At 42.3% G+C, this 24,256-nt stretch overlaps 1 protein-coding gene across 2 annotated transcripts in view; it reads left to right on the top strand.

Annotated features, from left to right (window-relative positions):
* LOC311246082 (casein kinase II subunit alpha-like) overlaps positions 1–24,256 on the top strand; it is a 45,000-nt gene that overhangs the window by 4,041 nt on the left and 16,703 nt on the right. For both annotated transcript variants that reach the window (XM_084336155.1, XM_084336156.1), the window contains 6 exons: positions 517–618; positions 3,295–3,345; positions 3,450–3,509; positions 6,712–6,795; positions 13,547–13,657; positions 13,917–14,018. In XM_084336155.1, coding sequence (XP_084192281.1) covers positions 517–618; positions 3,295–3,345; positions 3,450–3,509; positions 6,712–6,795; positions 13,547–13,657; positions 13,917–14,018 — 510 coding nt within the window. The remainder of the gene's footprint in view (positions 1–516; positions 619–3,294; positions 3,346–3,449; positions 3,510–6,711; positions 6,796–13,546; positions 13,658–13,916; positions 14,019–24,256) is intronic.

Raw genomic sequence — 24,256 nt, 5'->3', positions numbered from 1 at the left:
GTCCCTGATGCACCTATACCCACATCCACATCCAAACATACACTACCCTACACGGGGCTTTCCCCAGGATCTTCAAACAAGCTAATGCTGAGTTTCAACTAGGGGGTGGTCCGGAGGGGCGCTATGCCTCCTCATTCAGGAGTCAAAACGTTTGCAATAAAGTAATCCATTTGCTCTAGAAACTTAAAAATGTTATGTACAGTGTATAAGGTAGCACAATGGTGTAATGTTTAACGCAAAAACACACGCATGCACACACACACACACATAGTGGAACAAAGAGGACAAAGCAATCAAGTATTGGACAATGATGCGTCTGTTTCAAAGCTGACCCTGAGCTTTCCCTGAAGAAAAAAAAGGGATTTAAACTTGTAATTATATATATATATATATATATATATATATATATATATATATATATATATAGCAACACACAAATGTAATTTGAGACACTAGCCAGTCCTATTTGACTCTGTATTTTTTCACACTATTTATCTCTTCTTTTTTTCCCCACAGCCAGTCAAAAAAAAGAAAATCAAGAGAGAAATCAAGATCTTGGAGAACTTGAGGGGTGGTCCAAATATCATCTCACTGTTGGATATCGTCAAAGATCCTGTGGTGAGTTAGTTCTCAGTGGTGGGAGATTAACTAGTCAACTATCTAATGGTTAGTCCCCCCTCCCGCGTGTACGCCCGGCGCCACTCCCACGTGATGGTGACGGCAGCCGACTAGTACGCATGCTGGAGGGGGGCCCTAAGACTGTTTCATCACCAAATTCCTATCCCCCAGTCCATGCCCCCTCCCTCTGGACAATCTTTTCCGCCCTCCCTCCCGCCACCTGGCGCGACGACACTTTGTTTCAGACACTTTGTTGTTGTTGTTGCAGCCGACTATCGCATATGGCGTCTCAGGCATTCTGCAGATGACATGTGTCAACAAATGTACATGTCTGTGTGAATTTATGTTGTGCCGTTGTTAGTGTAAAAATGTAATGATTGTGATATGAATGATGTTATTAATGAGACGATGAGCTGTATGTGTGTGTCACTGGAATTTCCCCAAGGGGATTAATAAAGGAATATCTTATCTTATCTTAAGCCCTACTCCACCAGCCACTTTTAAGACAAGATATTCCTTTATTGATCCCCTTCGGGAAATTCGGATGTTGTAGCAGCATGGGGGAGGGGGGAGGTACAGGTATGTGCTGGCTAATGGTAGAAATACACAAATGGGCAATAAAAGATTAGATCTGAATATAAAAATAAACCGTGTAAACAATATAATTAACTCTTAACTCATTCAGCGCCAGGGATTAGTCGGGGCCCTGTGGTCGCATTGCCACACGTTAAAATATAGGACTGAGTCACCTTGTTTGTAGAGCTATAACTATATTCTATATTATAGCTATGGATACAATACTATGGCCCATTTGGCATCACCTATCTATCGTTCAGTATGTGAGAAAGATTAAATTTTTCCATCCATACTAGGGCTGGGCGATATGACCAAAAACGTTATTGCGATAAAATTATTTTCATATAATTCGATATCGATAATTATCGTCGATATAATGTCTGTCAAGTTTAATTAACTTCTAATATGCTGCTGCGAATGTCTCAAGTCGAGTTGATGTCGTCATCAGTCCTCGCACGTTAGCAGTTAGCCGACAAGCGGAGTATCTCATGACAATAAATATGACACTAAAATACTCTCTTCCGCCACAATATATTGAAACGACGTCCACTCCCACACTACTATAAACGTGGCCTCAGAATTCAAAACACACACATACTCGGCACGTAAATATATAAAACAGTGCCGTGCAAGCTAGTTAACCTAGCCAGCCTGTTGCTTCTACGCGGTGTATTCCATGACAATGTGCTAAATATCACACTAAAATACTCTCTTCCGCCACAATATATTGAAACGACTACCACTGTATACCCCCACTACTATAAACGTGGCCTCAGAATTCACCACACACACATACTCGGCACGTAAATATATAAAACAGCGCCGTGCAAGCTAGTTAGCCTAGCAAGCCTTGTTGTTGAGTGAGTCCTACCGCTCTGGGTCTCCTTCCGGGTCTCCGTCGATCTCGGCCATCTCCTTCACTGATTGGTTGTTAGCTGTTGTGCGTAGCACGTCATCACGTAAGGTTGGTTGTTGTTAGTGAGTGTGCTGAGCCGAGGCTGAACGGAGCCAAGCTTGGAAAATCGATATATCGAAACTTTGCGACCACGTTTCATGTTTATTTCGAGGAAATAATTTATCGCGATAGTTATCGTTATCGTTTTATCGCCCAGCCCTAATCCATACGTTCCCGTGTTATATCATGGTGAATATAAGTATGCTTTTAGAGCGGTCTAGGGTAATTCATGAAATCCTGAGTTAAAGCCCTATACGTCGATTCCACTATAGACGTTGCCATGTCTTGCCTGTATACGCCATTATCCCGAAATCAAATATACATCATAGCTATTATGTTCCATCATGAATGCATGAAGGGGGGCGGGGCGTTTCTGATTATTTGATTGTCAGTAACGGTTATCAGCCCGATCGGTATGAAAGCATTGCAGGATCAAGCTAAAATTGGCGTCAAATCGCCCTTACCTGTGGCCGGGAGTATTCCAAAAATAATATTCCAATTGTTTGATCGCCATCTGGTGTATCCAATGTCCATTTCGTCGACAGCATAATTCACCACAACATATGGATCGGAGATATTTGACGCGCTTCAATGGAACCGGGAGAACCGCTCCACTCGGCCGACAAGGAAAAGTGAAACCGGAGACCTGGGGCCGTCCCACAGAAAGATACAAGGGTAGAAAGGGTGCTCTATACCGCCGTCTAGCGTGATTCGGCCGGTATTGCACTTTTACATTCTCATGAGGATTCCCCATGTTAACCCCGAGTCCGTGCGCCTGTAATTAATAGAAATATCGAATAAAAGAAATAACGAGTATACTCGTTGTTGACATTCAACGATTGACGCCCAATAACAAGTATACTCGTCGTTTGCGGGGAATGAGTTAATACAAAGACATGAGGAAAAATAAACTGTAAACAAAGGTGCATATGATGGTCTGTATGCAGGTAGTTAAGCATTATTCCGTCTCATCTCTATTCTAAAAGTAGTTTTGGATTGTAAAATGGTGAATGCGGCCTATGTGGGCATGTGGGCTGCCCTGTTGTCGACTTGTCTGTACTTGTCGTAACAAGTCTATGAGTAAATAAAGGCATGTCCACCACGCGTGAACACTCATAAAAACACACTCTGTTGCTTCCTTCCAGTCCCGAACCCCTGCTCTGGTCTTCGAACATGTTAACAACACAGACTTCAAGGTTGGGATAAATACTTATTTTTGTATGTGACCTTTTGAATTACAGTATATCTGATATGCAAGGAGAGAAAAAATAACGAAACGGCAAATGTGTTTTTCTTTCAGCAATTGTATCAAACTCTATCTGACTTTGACATACGGTTCTACATGTATGAAATTTTGAAGGTAAGAAACATTTTAATGAAAACATTTAAAATTAAAATGTTATTTCCATGGCCTAAGAAGGTTAAATCAATATCTGTGAACTAAGGCTGTCAAATCTATTAAAATATTTAATCTGATTAATCGCATGATTGTACATAGTTAATTGTGATTAATAGCAAATTAATGACATATTTTGTATCTGTTCTAAATCTACCTTAAATGGATATTTTTCAAGTTTTCAAGTAGACAAATGCTTGCTTTATGCAAAAAAAATCATGTTTATTTATTGCCACAATGAGAAATACTGTCCAGAATCTTCAAGTAACTAAGTTGTGCAAATTGCATTGTAAAACAAAATGCTGAAATCATGAAACAATTTAATAAAATCCAGATGTGCATACCAATTTACTAACTGTAACATTACATAGTAATGATTACTAACAGTAGTGTGTTGAACTTTACACTTGAACTATTCTTCCCAGTTTCTTTTGTTTAAGCAGCCATTTAACACAAAAGGATGACCCTCGTGCATTGCAAATTTGCATCAAATTCAAAACGGAGTGATGCACAAAATAACTTAAAAGAAAATAATAATTTAAAACGATGAATAAAGTGTGCATGAATAATAGGGGAAAGAAAAAGTTAGAAACTTGTTACATTCATCCACACAAGGGCTGAGGACTTGCACCCCCCCCCCCTCTATCTCTCTCACACACACTCTCCCAGCTCTGATAATTCACCCGAGTGAAGTCCAATAGTCTCCGGTGACTCTGAGCGCAACTGTGCTTGTCTGCCTCAACGCCTCCGCCACTTTGGCTCTCTCGTCTTGGATGAGATGCGTATTATTTCATGCAGACCGTCATCCTCCACAATGTTAATCACCCATTTGGCTACCGCTGTTTGCAGCTTGTAGCGCTGTCCTGCTGTCTCCCCTGCAAATTATCCAGCGTGGTTTGCATCAGCGGTGTGCTTGGTCGACGAAAGTAATATTTGAGTCTAGATGTACTCCGGTGGTAACTAAATTGGCTCCCCATTGCTGCACGAATCCGCTTCAAGGCCCTCGACCTGGCATACCGTGCGGCAAAGGGAACCGCTCCCGCCTACCTCCGGTCAATGGTCTCTAACTACGCACCCTCAAGACTCCTACGCTCTGCATCTTCTGGCCGTCTCAGACCCACTCCTATCCGAGCTCCGGGAGGGTCCGCAAGGAGAACCTGCCTTTTCTCAGTCCTTGCCCCACAATGGTGGAATGAACTACCCCACCCCATTTAGGACAGCCGAAACCCGTCACCTGTCCAATCTTTTTCGCCGTCGACTAAAGACGCACTTCTTCAACCACTATCTGAAATATATATATATTTTTAAATAACCTACACTGTAGCACTCAACACTTTGATGAACATTGTTACTCAGCTGTTAGAGTTGTGCCCTTCCTGATGAATTGTCGTACAGAACTTGTAAGTCGCTTTGGATAAAAGCATCAGCTAAATGACTAAATGTAAATTCACATCGACAGTAAATACAAATGACTTTTGTCCTGTCGAGAGAGCGATCAGGCATGGCTTTGAAGCTGAACTTGCCATTCAAAATAGTATACTAGTGCTCACAGGGGCTTGTTTACTTGCGGCATCTATGTCAGTGCATTGCTTCCTGGTTTCCCAAACTACGGAGTGGCCCGAGGTTCAAACATCACAGCCCGTTAATCGTGCGTAAAAAAAATTTGTCTTGTTAAAATACTGCGTTAACTCGTTAATAACGCGATTACTTTGACAGCCTTACTGTGAACACAAGTGACTCTCCCAAAGCCAGAAACCAGAGAAGTAAGAATCAAACTTGTGATGACTGGAGAAGCTCCATTGACGATGAATGGGAGACTGATTTTGTGGACCCAGAGAACCTTTTCCTTTTTATATTCAAATCTGCTTTATTCTCTTGTAGTATTCTCGGTTATGTAACGGAACATGTACCATGAACTTGTGTGTAGGGCTGTCTTATATATTATATATTATATAATACTTCGAAGCTTTGTTCGATGGGCATGGGATTTTTTGTATTTTTTTTATTCTTTTTCCCCCTCCATTTTTCCTCCGATTTTCTCCCATCCCAATGTTAGTCGTATGCCAATTCCCAGTCCCTTCCTGGTCGCTGCGCACTTACCCCCCACAGTCAGATCATCTGGGAGAGTGGAGGCTACCACGTGCTTCCTCCGACACACGTCCAGCCAATCACCGCTTCTTTTCACCTGGCAGCACGGATTCTCATTGAGAGGGCGTAGCGTGTGGGAGGACCACACTATCCCCCTCAGGTCCTATCCGCGCTTAGCAGGCGCCCCGACCGAACTGTAGGAGTCGCTGTTTACAACGACCCGGACCCACCCCGCCAGCTTCTCCCACCCTCTAATACAGCCAATTGTATTAGTGTGAACGGCCAGCCAAGCTGGTGACAACCCCGGAGCTGTGAGCTGGATTCGAACAGGCGAATCCAGCTCACAGCTCCGGGGTTGGTGACTAACGCAATCTCCGCTCGGCCACCTAACCGCCCAATGGGCATGGGATTCTAATATCAAAATAAATTTCGATTATGTTAAAAAGAGAAATAAAAAAAAAATAAAAATTGTTGCAAAATCAACTCTGCCTCTCTTTGTTAATTACAACAAGCAATGCTGTTTGTTATAGATGAGGTCGGACTCGGCACTAACAGATTTGTGTTCATTGTGCTTCTTTTATAAAGCCTCAAATGACGGCTTACAATATTTCATGAAAGCAAAGTGTTTAGTTTGTCTAAGATTTAAAAAGGTTTAAACTTTACAGCACTGACAAAGTTGAACAAAGTGCTGTACAAGTCCCACAACATAAAAAAAAAAAAAAATAATAAAAATTAATTATAAAAAAAGAAATTTAATTTAAAAAAGATTTAATATTTTTATTTCGAAGCTTCGAATTAAAATCGAATCTCGTCCCCGAAGCTTCGAATTCCAAAAAATCGAAGGTCAGCCCTACTTGTGTGGAATAATTTAAATTGGCGTGCAAGTGCAGCTGCCAGTTCAGTCTCGCTGTGTTTTATTTTTTTGTGTTTTTTTGCTACTATGGTCGTGAAATCGGTATTACATTTAGCTCCAAGTGGTGTTAAAAAGTCTTACATTTAACTAGTTGAAACCAAAGTTTTGATGGCGTATACTTGCCTCTACTCTAACCTGCCTACTTCTGTCACTTAACTCGCTTAGGCTCTGGATTACTGCCACAGTATGGGTATCATGCACAGAGATGTCAAGCCACACAACGTAATGATTGACCACGAACACAGAAAGGTATGTTTAAACCCTTGGAGGAAAGCAATAGTTGCGATTGGAGGATCAAGAAAAGAGGGCGGGTTTGAGATGGCTCCATTAACACATTGACAGCCGGGCATTGTGCCCATCTTATACCACTCTGCCACCGTTAAAAGCCTATGGAGATGTTTACCTTCTTTGCAGGGCTATAACCTTTTAAATTGTATTGCTATATTGACATTACTATGGCCCATTCAACATCGATTATCTATCGTTCAGGATGTGGGAACGCTATACTTTTTCATTCATACATTGTGTTAATACCTTCTAGAATATAAATATGTTTTTAATCTTTTCTGCTGTAATTCCAAAAACAGTAGTTATAGGCCCTGACGCATATGATAGATTATCGATTGGCGTTTCTTTCCCATACACGCTATATTAAAAAATTCAAATGTATATGATCGGTATACATTATGCTTCATCATGCGTGGAGGAAAGGGGGGGGGGGTCGTTTATAATTCCTTGATCATCAGTAACGGCTTTATGTAGTATGGATGAGACTGTTTGCAAACAAGGAAATGCACAATCGGGTTGAAAATAACGTTACTGTGTTAAGTTCACTTCTACTGCAGCCTTTACGGTAATCTGTAAAAAGGGGAATGGGCGCTGTTGTTGGGCGTGTCTTGTTTGGGACTGGAGGAAGGCTGTGGCCACTACTCTGTGGAGAGCGTGAAATAAACATGAATGAAAGATAACGGTTGTCTTATTTGCAACTTTACATGGTAGCAGAGGATGTCGGCCTCTAACGTTACTAACTACAGGCAGCCGCCTGGACTGGACGAAAAGACGTCTTTTGAGAAGTGGAAGAATGAAGTGGAAATGTGGAGTCGGGTGACTGATTTAGTCAAGAAGAAACAAGCGTTGGCTGTTGCTCTATCGTTGACGGGTAGGGCGAGGGATACTGCGTTGGAAATACCTGTCGATGATCTAAATAAGGATGATGAAATGGCAACTTTGATTCGGGAACTTGACAATGTGTTTTTGAGAGAAGAGAAGGACCGGGCTTACGAAGCCTATTCGGAGTTTGATCAGATTTCGCGAGGAGACGGCGTCTCTATGGTGGACTATATTGTTGATTTTGAACAGAAGTACAACCGGATCAAGAAATTCGATATGGTTCTACCTGACGCTGTTTTGGCATTCAAACTGCTGGATACAGCAGGCCTCGACATCAAAGACAAACAACTGGCATTGACTGCCTGTGGTAAGCACACCTTTGTTGATATGAAGTCAGGACTGAAACGTATATTTGGAGAAAAAACTGAGAAAAAGGCAGGGGGCATTACTGTGAAGCAAGATGCAGCTTTCTACACAGATCAGAGACGAGAGCAGCAGAGGCGGGAGCAGCCGCGATCTCAAAGTGGACAAGTTAGAGGGCCATTCGCAGGCACAAATCCGCTTGATAAATTTGGAAGATGAACGAAGTGTGGGATTTGTCAGAGCACATTCCACTGGGTGAAAGATTGCCCAAACAAAAAAGAATATGTAAAGGTGACGGAAGAAAATGAAGAACCAGATGAGTGTAATATAACACTTTTTTCTAAGGAATCAGATGCAGAAATATTCATGGTTGAGGCTCTGGGAACGGCTGTCATTGATACGGCATGCACAAGGACTGTATGTGGTGAAAAATGGCTGGATAACTATGTTGCAGGACTAAATGAGAAACGAGTCAAAGGGTTGGTTAGCACAGAGAGTAGCAAACCTTTTAAGTTTGGGGATGGGCGAGTTGTACATTCTACAAAAAAGGTCAAGATACCAGCCAAGATAGGAGACACAAAATGTTGTATTGAAACAGAGGTAGTCTCATCTGACATTCCTTTACTGCTCAGTAAAACGTCGCTAAAGAGAGCAGGAGCTGTGTTGAACCTGGAAAACGATACAGCTATAATGTTTCAGAAACCAGTAGCTCTGGAGTTGACTTCATCTGGACACTACTGTCTGAACATACTGGATAAAGAGTCCCCAAGTGAAGCATATGAGAATGTGGTCCTGGCCATCACAGATAATATGACCAATGTGGAAAAACACAAAGCTTTACTTAAACTTCACAAGCAATTTGGACATGCATCAGTTGATAGACTAAAGAAGCTGCTGACAAATGCTGGAAACACGGATGATGAATGCACTGCTATTCTAGGGGAAATAGTAGGTATATATGTAGATATGTCAAGTACAGCAAGGCTAAGCCCAAGCCTGCTGTTGGTCTGCCCATGGCCTCCAGGTACAACGAGACTGTGGCAGTTGATCTACATGAGCTAGAACCAAATGTGTGGTACCTACCTACACATTATCGATCACTTCACTCGCTTTAGTGCGGGTAGCATCGTGACCTCAAAGAAGCCAAGTGTGATAGTGAACAACTTTGTACATTCCTGGATCAGTGTCCATGGTCCACCTGAGCGTCTCTTCAGTGACAACGGTGGAGAGTTCAATAATGAGGAAATAAGAGACATGGCGTTGAACTTCAACATCGAGATCAAGACGACTGCTGGCTACAGTCCATGGAGCAATGGTTTGCTGGAACGCCACAATCAATCCCTTACAGAGATACTACTGAAGGTAAAACTTGACAAAGGACTTGACTGGAAAACGGCTCTTGATTGGGCACTCATGGCAAAGAACACAATGCAGAACGTGCATGGCTACAGTCCACATCAGCTGGTGTTTGGACAGAACCCGAAACCTTCCCTCTGTGTTTGTTGACCAGCCACCTGCTTTGGAGGGAACTACAATGAGCGCATGGGTGGGAAAGCACATAACAGCATTACATGCAGCAAGGAAAGCTTTCACGGAGGCAGAATGCTCAGAGAATCAGACGAGCTCTTCGAAAGCAGCTTCGTCCAACAGATGAGAAGTATGAAACGGGAGACAAAGTGTTCTACAAAAGGACAGACTGTGTTGAATGGAAAGGCCCTGGGGCTGTGATAGGGCAAGATGGGGTGGTGATTTTTGTACGTCATGGTGGGACATATGTCAGGGTTCATCAATCTAGGCTGCGAAAAGTGCACCCTGGGGAAAGTAATACTGTGGGCAATATCGATGTATCTGTTAGTGATAGTAATGTGCCTGTTACTGACAATGATATGAATAGTAACAGTGGGGACATGCCCGTTACTGATGGTGATATAAATGGTGACATGAATAATGACGTAGAGGCAGCGGGTGTAGCAAACCAGGATATAGATAACCCTCATGGGATCAATCAAGACGATTATCACGGCATAAAGGTAAAAACCGGTATAAAGGTAAAAACCGGTCAGACAATCAGCTTTGTGGATAATGTAACGGGTGTTCCTCACACAGCTAAAGTGATGGGACGAGCAGGAAAGGCTACAGGAAAACACAGCAACTGGTACACCGGTACTATGGGGTCAGTTGATCTTACTAAAGTAGACAATCTTCAGGTTAAGCCACTAGATGGTGTAGAACTAGATGGTGTAGAACTATGCTCTGATATGCAGGAAAATGATGTATTAGTAACAGAGGGTGTATCATTTGATAAGGCTAAACAAGATGAAATCAGTAACTGGAGGAAAAATGAGGTGTTTGAGGAGGTGAAAAATGTGGGTCAAAGACGGGTGTCAACGAGATGGGTGTGTACGCTTAAAGAAACCCCTGATGGTATCATACCCAAAGCACGGCTAGTGGCTAGGGGTTTTGAAGAATTTAACACTCAAGATCTACAGAAGGACTCGCCTACATGCTCATCAGAGTCCCTTAGATTACTCATATCAGTTCTGTGTCCGAAAAAATGGACATTGAACTCTATGGACATAAAGTCAGCTTTTCTTCAAGGAATGGAGCTGTCTCGGGATATACACATCCGCCCTCCTCCTGAGGCTAAAAGTGACGGGACACTGTGGAAGCTGAAGAAGTGTGTCTATGGACTTGCTGATGCCTCTCTCTACTGTAGGGCTGGGCGATACGACGATATTATATAAATATCGGGTACAGTTCATTTTACGATACACTTTTTCAACGTATCGTGGATATCGTGATGTTTTGCCCAAGAGGATTGTGTCGCGTCAATCTGTCCACACGTTACTTGTTCATATCTCAGCCTGTGCTGAGATATGCCCATTCCGCGGTCTGTTAATAAAGTTTTCAATCAGACAGATGTATGGAAAGGCTTTTATTATAACATTCGTTGTAGTAAAATCATTATGCCTCATTTAGTCATCCTGTGAAGCACTGGTCTCCTACTCGACGGCCGCGGGGAGCTAACGTTAGTAGCTTTGTTGATGTTCAGCACACGGGACATTCAGGAAGTCAAAAACTAATAACGCTTGCCGATTGGTGCTAAGAACAGCAGGGCGGGTGCAAGCGGTGTGACGTCATTGGCAGACTCGACTGTCAATCAAAATGATTATGTTTCCGTCAGAATGAAATGAAAACTGTATTAAAAGGTTGCAGAATGGGTACAATACAGTACAGGAGGATGAAGACCAGAAAAAGACTTTCGGCTTTTTTACATAAGGGTCCTCCATTTTCATTTCATCAAAACATTTAGAGACATACATATATACAGTAGTTTCATTAAAATGCTATTTATTGATTGATTGATTTAAAACTTTAACATATTGCAGAATGGGTACAGTACAGCTCAATACAATTGTTAAGGGGATGCAGACCAGAGAGACTTTAGTCTTGTTTACATCAGGGTCCCCCATTTTCAATTCATCATATTTCATATCTAAATCATATATAATATCTCATATGCAATATATAATCTAATAATCTAAATCTAATATAAAAATGCTAAATGCATGGGTATTTTATTTTGTCTTTAATGTTAGCTTGCAAACTCAAATACTGTCTTGGTAAGCCTCATAATGAATTGTTTGGGGTAAAAAAGAAAAACATCGTGATGTGTATCGTGTATCGCCGAAAGGTCAGAAAATATCGTGATATCATATTTAGGCCATATCGCCCAGCCCTACTCTACTGGTACAACAGAGTAAAAGCAACGATGATCAGAACAGGGGCCACTATGTCACAAGTTGATCCTGCTGTATTCTACTGGCTTGATGAAAACTGTATTGTGACTGGTGTTCTTGCCCGTCATGTGGATGATTTCATCTGGGGTGGCTCACACGCATTTGCCACGACGACCATCCCCCACCTCAAAACAGTTTTCCAGGTGGGACGTGAGGAACAAGACAACTTTCGCTACGTGGGGATGGAACTCTAGTCTCTACAGTAGGTGGAGAAGTGCTTGTGCAACAGGAGATCTACATAAAGAACCTTCAGCCCATTCTCATAGACCCATCGAGAGCGTTGCACCGTGATGCTCTTCTCACAGAGTGTGAGACTGACAACCTAAGGTCAAAAATAGGACAACTCTTGTGGGTGGCTAGACAGAGTAGGCCAGATATCATGTTCGATACATGTGTCCTTGCAACCAATCTAAAACATGCTACTGTGCAAACTATGCATGACGCAAATAAGGTAGTACGAAAACTGAAATCAGAACATGTCACCCTGAAGTTTCACAACTTAGGAAAGGAGGACTCTTTGAAGCTTGTTGTTTTCAGCGACGCATCCATGGGAAACCTCCCAGATGGGGGAACACAAGGAGGGCATCTCATCGTTCTGATGGGTGAGAAAGGACGATTCTCTCCAATCTGCTGGAAATCAAAAAGGATCAGAAGAGTGGTTCGGAGCACGCTGGCAGGAGAGACACTAGCTGGCTGATGGTATTGATAATGCCATATTTTTGTCCTCCCTCTACTCTGAACTTACCACAGGTATGGTCAAACAGCGCACCCTACCTGTGATGTGTGTTACAGACAACTTCTCCCTTGTGGAGGCTATCAAATCCACCAAGTCAGTGACTGAGAAACGACTGAGACTGGAAATAAGTGGAATCAAAGAACTTATCCAGAACAAAAGGATCCAACGGATTCTGTGGTCTACTACGAAGGACCAGCTGGCAAACTGTCTGACCAAAAAGGGAGCATCTTCCCTTGTACTGCTTAAAGCACTGAAGGATGGACAGTGGAAGCTAGATGACTGAATAACTGGTTATGATGACTGAGTTTATTTTTTTTTTGTTTTCTTGAAATATCCTTGCAGTGTATTATTTGTTTAAAAAAAAGAGTGAGATTGTTAAGTTCACTTCTACTGCAGCCTTTACGGTAATCTGTAAAAAGGGGAATGGGCGCTGTTGTTGGGCGTGTCTTGTTTGGGACTGGAGGAAGGCTGTGGCCACTACGCTGTGGAGAGCGTGAAATAAACATGAATGAAATAACGGTTGTCTTATTTGCAACTTAACAACTGTTCTCTTACCGTGGGCCAATGAGACTGGCGGAGAAAGATCCCAATTATTCGACGGCGATCGCCTAGATCCATTTCCGGTTTGTATGGCGCAATAAATGCCAAAATCATATCGATTATTGCGTTATGGCAGCGATCCAAATGTACTATAGTGTTTGTCAGGAGTCCCGTAGCGAGATGTGACTGCTGGAGGAATTTCCTCACCCGACCATCCACCAGGCGGCGGTATTGAGCCGTTGCAGTGCCATTTAGGGTCCCTCTGCAGCACCGGGGGTGGGTGGATGAATTATGAATGCCATGGCGAAAAAATGAAATATTGATCTCAAAAACGCTGTACAGCGATGTTGGCGGTCAACGCATGGCGGGCAATAACGCTGGAAAGCGTTTTTGGCGACCAATGTGTTTAATCTATGAAATACACTGACCTGTGCATTTTCTTCACTTTCAGCTCCGCCTGATTGACTGGGGTTTGGCAGAGTTTTACCACCCAAACCAAGAGTACAATGTGAGAGTTGCATCCAGATACTTCAAAGGACCTGAACTGCTGGTAGACTACCAGGTGAGGGTCCTACCTTTAAATAATTTTTGTTATGTCAGTCAACCGAATGCTCAAATTGTAACCAGCCTTGGTATTATCTTAATCGCATTTATTCAGCGCTCGGAAGGATCTGTGTGTCGGGTCAGTTCATGTCCACTGCTGGCCAAGCTGCTTCACTGGATCCCGTCGTCCACGCACTACTCCACAAACTTGTCAAATAGTCCAGTCATGGGAAGGATACAACCTATTCATGTTTCTTTATTTTTTCTCGTTATCATAGATGTATGACTACAGCTTGGACATGTGGAGTTTGGGGTGCATGCTGGCCAGCATGATCTTCAGGAAGGAGCCTTTCTTCCACGGACACGACAACTACGATCAGGTAAGAAGAATCATGCATGGCGTGTTCTTGTGCAGGGCTGTACGTACACTTTTTTTGCACATAGCACTGGGATGGCACGATACCACTTTTTCATGTCCGATACCAATATCACAGCCTTGAGTATCGGCCGATACCGATCCGATCCTACCCCCCCTCTTAAAAACAAAAACCTGTGTTTAACCTAGCCATCTATAAAACATCCTACTCCCCTAAAATAATAATACATTACTCAATTATGCAATAGTGCTGCTGCTTTTTATTTAGTTAAAATCTTTAATAAGACTACAGCGATTTCATGACTGCTTCCTGTCCTCGTCCCTCTTTTCCAGTGCAATGCTCGGATATTTTAAAATCATTGGTAAACAAACGTAGTGCTGAAAATATACACTTTGATTGCTGTTTTGATAGGGTTATGATCTTTAATCTTGGCTACATTTGAAAAAGAAACACAACATTGTACTTATTTAGGATAGCCGTGTCGGAGATGAAATGCTGGTTTGCCAACATGAAGGGATAGGGCTGGGCGATAAAACTATAACGATAATTATCGCAATAAATTATTTCCTCGAAATAAACATGAAACGTGGTCACAAAGTTTCGATATATCGATTTTCCAAGCTTGGATATCAGCACACGCACTAACAACCAATCAGGAATAGAGCTACGTTACGTGATGACGCGCTTACGCACCACAGCTCCAGATGTGCTACTGTTTTGGTTTCGATTTCCGAGGAGATTAGTTTAGCAACTTTAGTTAGGAAAATGCATGAAAATTCCAGTGAAGGAGATGGCGACAGCGAAGGAGATGACAACCCTACGGCCACCGCAAGCCTTAGCGCCTCAAATGTAGAGGAAATTGTTAATAAGAAAGGTGTTTCGACGTCGGCAGTATGGACACTTTTTGGCTTTGTCAAAAAATCAGAGCAGCGTTCGCTGCAAACTGTCGACGACCGGTGCTAACAAAAACGGGGAACACAACAAACATGTTCTATCACCTAAAAGTTCACTCATTAGAGTACACTGAATGCAAATGCATTCAGTCGGAAAAGAGTGGTGGCGTTAGCCGACAGCCACGAACAAGAACCATTGAAGTTTGTGCTGCGCCTGGAACTGATGCAACTACCTATGCAAGTACCTCGCAGCAACAAACGCTAGTATCTGCTTTTATTTGGATGCAGCAAGAACCGTCCGTGAATTAAATCTACACAGTTCCATTCTTATAATGCATATGATCCAGTGGCGGTAGGTTGCCCCCTGGTGGAATATAATAATCTATGCACTGGGCCCGGGGCGGTTACTGTGTTAGAAGAAGGTGCGCGGACTGATGACGACATCAACTCGAGACGAGACATTCAGTTGTTTTGGCGGTCGGAAATCACCCATAATCACAAGAAACATTCATTCAGACAGTACAGTTGGATCTAACAAAATGGATTTATATGGACACATTCATGCAGAATTCAAGCCGGGACCACAAAGCTTCTCAAAGGGTTGGCTCGACACGTGACGTCTCTCCAACTCGTCTCATAGTGACGTCTTCGTTCTACCGCAGCAAAAAAAGTTAGTCCGGTGCCGGGCATAAGAAGTTAATTAAACTTGACAGAAATAATTATTTCATGTATATCGACGATAATTATCGATATTGAGTGATATGAAAATGATTTTATTATTTTATCGCAATAACGTTTTTGGCCATATCGCCCAGCCCTATGAAGGGAGGCAACGTTACATTTCCTACAAAGGGGCTGGTTGTCCTGCACAATACATTCGGTTATTTTCTCTGTTAGTTATCAGCTTTGCTTTGTTACCATCTGTATGGAGTTTCTCGCACTTCTGAATGGTTTCCAGCGAAGTTAGTTGCGGTAAAACATTTCCTCTTGACATTCCTTCGTTGCACATATAAATTCGGCATACTCCATTTCAATGATGTAACGTTAGTCCAAGTGTTTAATTAAGTCTGTGGTGTTGAAGTTCCCAGTGTTGCTGCCATCCCTAGAAATACTTCCGTTGCAGATATTACACTTGGCTGTGTCGTGTTATTCCACATACACGTGAGTCCTGTATTTGTGAGTGTCTTTATTGTTAGCTGTTAGCTCTGTAGCTCCACCATTATCCTCTCCTAGTCTACCTGTCCGTGACCCCAGTACAGTGGCCTGTACTTTGTCATAGGGCTGGGCGATATGGAAAAAAATCATATCGCGATAACGATATGATAATTTTATTTTATTTCTCGATATCGATAATTATCGAATTGTTATAAGTATAAAAAAAATTAAAAAAAATTTAACAACAGATGTATGTTTATTTTGCAGCAATTCTTTGTCATTGCCGCCATCTTTAGTGTTACATCCCCTCACACTCCAGTTCTCAGGCTGCAGCTGGTTTAAAAGCTAAAGTAAACCGGCTTCTCTGCTGGCTGTGGCTCCAGAGGAGTTGAACAGTTCTGGCTCTGCTAGTTTATTTTCGATCTTTTGGCGCTTTTTTGGTGGACAAACCACCGCACATGTGCACTGACTCGTGACTGGAGTCTAGTTCTGCTAGCACACATAGCCTACTGTGTACAGACGGTTTCAAAATGTATTTTAAATTAGAAAGCAAACAAAATAAATGGACAAGAGAAAAAGAAATCTGAATTTGGTCAGTATTGTCATTTGGACAAGCAAAGCCATTACTTTAAGTTGCAAGAAAGACAAGTCTGTCCACTGTCTCTGGTTTTAAAACTGCCCTGTTGCAGGTAAAAAAAAAAAAAAAAACGATTTTTCGTTTTTTTTTTTTTTTTTTTTTTCGATATTCGATATCGATTATTAAAATATATCGCGATATTTATCGTTATCGTTATATCGCCCAGCCCTACTTTGTCATATTAGCACGCATACACAGGCTGTTTTGCCTTTTTCTTCTTTGAGCTTAAAATAACTCCACACAGCTGACATGACTGCGGTGCTAACGCTAACGTTGTTGTCGCGCTAGTACTGTTAACGTGATGGCACGCTTTATGGCATGTATCGGATCGGAAAATACTTCCTGTTTTTCCGATATCCGATCCCATGAATTTGACCAGTATTGGACCGTTACAGATACTGATTATCGGATCGGTGCCATCCCTACTACACAGAGGTTGATAGTTTTGTAGCACAGGCCAAAATCTTGTAGCACAAGTATAAAACGTCTCTGAAATCTCTTAAAAACAACCACACGTATACGTAGTGCAGTTCATCACTTAAATAGGTATGTGACTGGCAAAGGACCTGCATCTTGCTTACAGGGCACACAAAATCCAAACCTTAACAAGAAATGTTTTCAGACAAACAGGGCTGTACACTAAGCTTTTTCACTAGGGGCACACAGGTGCCCCTAAATGAACAACTTAGGGGCACTTTTTTAAATAACAATTTGACCATTATAGTGCAAAAAAATATGTTGTTCCTGCCTCATTACTGTGGTCCTTTTATTTAACATTTAAGTGCTTTTGTTTTCAGGTTTGTATCTTTTATAATTAACCAACTGAAGTATTACCACAGCTGCAAACATTTCTTCTTTCATTGATAACAGTGTATTAACAGTGTTCATTAGGGATGGGTTACTGGGTTAGGATCGTTAGGATTTGATCGATACTACTACTTATCGATTCGATACTGCTTAACGGTTCGGTACTTTATCGATACTCTTATCGGTTCTTTTTGATTATTTTGCAAGAATCTTTTTTATTTTTATTAACCCATTCTCCGCCGGGCATTGTACCCATCCTAAACCATCCTCTGCCAGCTCTATTTGTCTATGGAGATGTTCACCTTCTTTGCAGGGCTATAACTTTTTAACGTTTATAATTCCGTGACCGACGTTAAATGATTCATGTAGTATGGGTGATATATTGATCAGAGCAGTTTGTATCGAAAATGGTAAAGAAAAACGCTGAAACTCACCCCAGTCTCCTCGTAGCGTTGGGTGATGAGAGTGGAGCAAAAAGATCGCTATTATGGGATGTTGATCGATACGATCCATTGCCGGGTTGTATATTACTAATACACGTCCAAATAATGTTGATTATTGAGTTATGGCAAAGATCCATATCCACGGTGTCTGTATTGAGCCCCGGGACGATCACCGAGTGGCCGGACGAAAATAGGGGACGGACCAAGCACTTCCGGCCACTTCCGGTTTGGCAACTCGTCGATCGGCCACGAGGTGGCGGTATTGAAGCGTTGCAGAGTTGAGCGGAGTCCTACAGCACCAGCCAAGACTCCGTGGGTGAAATGTGAATACCATGACGAAAATATGAAATATTGATCTCAAAGACGCCATTGGCAGATTACGCATGGCGGAGAATGACGTGTTAACACGTCATCGGCGGAGAATGGGTTAAGAACATAATCGACATTGCTTTATTATTCTTTTATATAACTATTACTGCACATGGCTACTTTTTGATCAATTAATACAAGCAGTCAAACTATTTTGGGACTTTATTTTATTTAGAAAGTTCTTAATTCAGAATGTCCCACCTAGGGCTGTCGCGGTAACCGCATCACCGCAATCCCGCGGTGTGTCAAGGCACCCGCGGGTGTAGAACAGACAACTGCGACAACCGCGGGTCAAATAAAAGGGGCGTCATCATTTTTAACTTCATTTAAAGGAACACTCCAACATTTTGGGAAATTAGCTTATTTAACATCTTCCCTGGAGTTAGACAAGAAGATGCATACCTTTTTTGTCTCTGTGCGTGCATTTAGCTTTGGGAACAGCCGCTCCGTTAGCATAGCTTAGCTTCATCACTGGAAGTGAGGCAGGACAGTAGCCTGACTTTCCCTACAGGTTTGTTGATTTTCTCATTCCTTCAAAGGATCCGAACCGATTGAAGTTTATGGATTCCATGACTTAAAATCCTCTTACCTTGACGATTAAAAGCCTCCCCAATTTAGAAAACAGTAATCCAATGGCTGGTATTGATAATATACTACTAACTACTGGACGCTCGGAGCTAACCGGAGCTAACACAGAACAGGATGGTAAAGCAAATATAATGACTTCCTTTCTGGGGTTTTCAAAATAAAAGTGCAACGTTTATAGCAGCGGAAAACGTTTATTTTGTACATTATCTAACGTTAACACGAACCTAAACTAACTTTAGGTTAGTTGTAACGTTAGTTTAGGTTCGTGTTAACGTTAGATAATGTACAAAATAAACGTTTTCCGCTGCTATAAACGTCGCACTTTTATTTTCCAGTAGCATGACCTAACTTCACGTTTCCATACAGTTTACAACGCACAGATGAAATCAGGATTTATTTTCATATCCCGGACTCGAGCCCCCAATTTATACCTTTTCCTGTATTAATCTGAACCGTAGTAGAGTACAGGGGAGTACACGTTAGCTATGGGCTAGCTATCTGTAGCGTTGGTGTGGTCCCGATGTTAGCTATGGGCTAGCTATCTGTAGCGTTGGTGTGGTCCCGACTAGGGCTGCAACGATTAGTCGACATAATCGACGATGTCTATTATTAAAAAATCGTTGACGAGAAATTGTTGCGTCGATTAGTCATTAAAAAAAAAAAAAAAATGTATTTAATAATTTTTTTTTTTTTTTTTGTGCACTACCTATCTTTGTGAGAGTGGCTTCTCAGGGTTCCAGACAACATCATAACATGATGATCCCATAGCAAATTTTGGACATTGAAAACATTGTTCCCCTGCAGGAGATGATGATCAGACTAGACACACAATACATTACACACGCACTCCTCTCACTCACACACAGCGATCAGAGTAAGACACACACATACACACTCCTCTCACTCACACACAGCGATCAGAGTAAGACACACACACATTCACACTCCTCTCACTCACACACAGCGATCAGAGTAAGATACACACACATACACAAATTACACAGTACACACTTCTCACTCACACAGCGATCAGAGTAAGACACGCACACAAATTACACAGTACACACACTCCTCTCACTCACACAGCGATCAGAGTAAGACACACACACATTCACACTCCTCTCACTCACACACAGCGATCAGAGTAAGATACACACACATACACAAATTACACAGTACACACTTCTCACTCACACAGCGATCAGAGTAAGACACACACACAAATTACACAGTACACACACTCCTCTCACTCACACAGCGATCAGAGTAAGACACACACACATACACACACACACGGACTCCTCTCACACACAGCAAACACGGATTGCTGTATTGTTCTTCAAATACATTTTCATTTAAAGTGGCTTAAGATCCAAATTCAAATGTTTCATGAGTCATTATTTTAATTTGCTATGGGATCATCATGTTATGATGTTATTGTTTGGTCCTGACAAGAGTCTCAAAGTCTGGGGTGATGGTAGACAAGCAACTCTGAGGTCATGCTCAATGTCCAATCTGTTCCTCTGCTCTGTCTTTAGCTGGACCAGAGCTGAGAAGCCACTTTCACAAAGATAGGTAGTTTATTAAAAAAATAAAAAAATCCTTTTTTTTTTTCTTTTTTTTTTACATAATTGGTTTTCGATTAGTCGACTAATCGAAAAAATAATCGACAGATTAGTAGACTACCAAATTAGTCATTAGTTGCAGCCCTAGTCCCGACGTTAGCTATGGGCTAGCTATCTGTAGCGTTGGTGTGGTCCCGACGTTAGCTATGGGCTAGCTATCTGTAGCGTTGGTGTGGTCCCGACGTTAGCTATAGGCTAGCTATCTATTGTAGATGGCTAGCCTGTGGCTAGCGTCGGGACCACACCAACGTTATAGATAATCTGTGGCGTTGGTGTGGTCCCGACGTTGGCTGTGGGCTGGCTATCTGTGGCGTTGGTGTGGTCCCGACGTTGGCTGTGGGCTGGCTATCTGTGGCGTTGGTGTGGTCTCGAGTGTGGCGGAGAGAGGCAGCACTTAGTTTCCCCCAATGATGAACAATGATGACACAAGTTGTGATATTTAACTAGCTATGTATGTGCATTCAAATTCACTAACGTTAAAATAGTGTTATAATAACGTTAAATGTTCACTCAAATAACGTTAGTTTTAAGTTTGAGACAGGCATATATCCCACAATGCATCCCTCTTAACACATTGGTTGCCAGCCGTATATGATGATTTATCGCTTGGATGCCAGCACGTTAATCAATGGGAGGACGAGCACATTTGCGAGCGATTAAACTATCTTAAATTATGGCTGTCTAATACACCTGTCGCTTATCAATGACTTGCTTGCAGTCAACATATACGAAACGGATTGTTTTTTCATCAGTACATTTCCGTTTTATACCGTTTTGAATAAGAGTATAGTTTTGAAGATTTCTAGTGATTCCAGAAAAATCCGCGAAAATAGCGCTTTACTGGAATACACAAAACACTAGGGCTGTCTTAAATACTTTGAAGCTTCGTTCGATGGCACAAGCTTTGAACATAAAAAAAATCAAAGTAAAAAAAAAATATATATATATAATTTTTTTGCCTCAAATCTTGCGCCTCCATTCCAATGAAACGAAAGTAAGCGGCGCCTCGACTCCACCTCTCTACAACAAGCACGTGGAGATTATCTGTTGAAAACAACAAGGACATGTGCAGCAGACATGTCGACAAAGAAGTCATCAGACGTGTGGTTACACTTTAAAATATGCAAAGACAATGCCCAAAAAGCCGAGTGCCAGATATGCCAGAAGAAAATGGCATATCACAACTCGACAACAACTTTGTCAAATCACCTAAAAAACTTAAAGGTGACATGTACTATAAATGTCATTTTTCAGTCTCTAGCATTGTATTATAGTAATAGGAGTTTGTATCAATGTGTTTTAGTGTCTAAATACCATATTGGCGGATTGCTCTGATTCAGCTCAGCCCCTTTCCTCCTCCAGTAAATCAGGCCATTTTGATTTGAACGTCTGAGTCACGTCATTCGGACGCTGGGGCTCTGTGGTTGGAGCTAATGCCCGCCTACTTCCTCATACTGCGAGGCAGTATGAAACCCGACACCTCTGCATACTTTGGAGGGAGAGAGAGAGATAAAGAGAGAGAGAGGGAGACAGACAGAGAGAGAGAGGGAGGGAGCACTGGGGGGGGGGGGGGCTCCCGAAATGCTCCCGAAATGCTCCCGAAATGCTCCCGTTGTTTGGCTACTTCTATGTGCAGTGAAAACTACTCGAATGCTTTATAGCCTAGTCATTGATTTAGTTCAGGGTAATCTAAGATTAGCCGCAGAGCTAACACTAGTTAGCGTGAGCTAACGCTAGCTAATCAAGCTCAGTAGCTCACAGAGAGAGATAAACAGCTGACAGCGGATAGTACAGGACGATACAAATACAATAAAAAGGCGGGTGGGGGCTGTTGTGTAAACCTTGTACTCTTTAGTTCATATATAATAAGAGACGGATTATTTGCTTGCTCCACCAGTGCACCACTCCACAACAACACACCAACTCTCGTCACAACGCTTTACGGTATTTTCACAGCACTGTCGCAACATTACCGTAAAACGTGAACACCGTTGTGACCCACTCTCTCCACTAGACTGGTCTCGCCCTCTGCTGGCGCGTGTGTGCACTACACTCCGTGTGTGCACTACACTCAAAACTCTGTTTCACTGTAATAGAAGCTGAAGCGCATCTGTGATTTTGACGGTGACGGACGGTATTGATTTTCAATACCGTCGGTATTTCTAAATACCCCGGTATATCGTAATACCGCCCAAGCCTAGTTTTGAGTACTTGATTAGAAATATAAAACAATGCATTTTTTGGAAAAAAACCTTACAGATGTCTTCAATAGACTAACAGGAATTGTGTAAAGTTGCCCAAATAGTGCTAGGAATAGCAGTACATAGCCCCTTTAAGTATCGTTGTACACGACGGCGACGCCACACAAAACATTAATAAGGCTATGCCTATGCTGCTATGACTAATGTGTTACCAAGTTGGCTAATTTAATTGTAATCATCTGCTTTTGTAGGTGCATTGTCTGATATAATTATAAATTATAAATTAAATATAATATAATTGTTTGCTTGATAGACGAAGGTTGCAACATAATTATGTCATGTCGTTGGCTGTGAGAGCAGCCCCACTGCACCCAGGCAGCGCAGCCGAGTGAAACCTTGTTGGCTGCGTCACAGTCACGAAAGGGGCTACTTAATTAATTAATCCAATCCACTTTATTTATAGAGCACATTTTAAAACAACAACGTTTACCAAAGTGCTGTACAAGTCCCACAACATAAGATAAAAAAAAAATAATAATAAAAAGGTTTCCAGCCTCGCCAGTGTATCTGGTAACACGACACTGCTTTCCAGAGGTGGGGAAACCCTGGGGCGGAGTTTTTTTCTGATGCATTTTCCCATCGACTCCAATCCAATGATGTGCATTACCATCCGGGAGACGATAGGGGGCGGTATTTGCCCTTTTTAAGCTCCGAGCCATTCCCAATGAAAATGTCAGGCTGGACGGATGAAAAATTAATGGATATTGCTAATAAAAGAAATAACGAGAAATCTCGTTATTGGCAACCAACGCATGGCACCCAATGTGTTAAAGGAGCAGGCAACACCCTAATCTACTGTTATCAGGTTCGGGACCTTAGATTTTTTTCTAATCACGATCGCGGGTAAACTCGCATGTCTTAATAATAAAAAATAATATATATACAGGTTTAAAAAGAAATTATAATAATAAGAAAATGAGAACCCATTTATTTATTTTTTTAATAGAAGTGCGGTACCACCGCATCCTGCGGTGATTAGCCACACACACAACCGCGGTGAGAAAATGTCATACCGCGACAGCCCTAATACCCAGCTGTTAAAATCGGTTCACTACAGGCGGTCAGGTGGCGTAGCGGAGATTGCGTTCGTCACCAACGCCGGAGACGCTGGATTCGCCTGTTCGAATCCAGCTCCCGGCGTTGTCACCAGCTTGGCTGGCCGTTCACACTAATACAATTGGCAGTATTGTATTAGAGGGTGGGAAAGCTGGAGGGGTGGGTCCGGGTCGTTGTAAACAGCGACTCCTACAGTTCGGTCGGGGCGCCTGCTCAGCGCGGATAGGATCTAAGGGGGGTAGTGTGATCCTTCCACACGTTACACCCTCTCAGTGAGAGTCCGCATTGCCAGGTGAAAAGAAGCGGTTGATTGGCTAGACGTGTGTCGGAGGAAGCACGTGATAGCCTCCACTCTCCCAGACCGACTGTGGGGGGTAAGTGCGCAGCGACCAGGAAGGGGATTGGGA

The sequence above is a fragment of the Notolepis coatsorum genome, assembly GCF_963971535.1.
Source record: "Notolepis coatsorum genome assembly, chromosome: 19".
NCBI lineage: Eukaryota > Metazoa > Chordata > Actinopteri > Aulopiformes > Paralepididae > Notolepis > Notolepis coatsorum.
The sequence above is the reverse complement of the archived record's forward strand: the minus strand, read 5'-3'. Positions and strand labels throughout refer to the sequence as shown.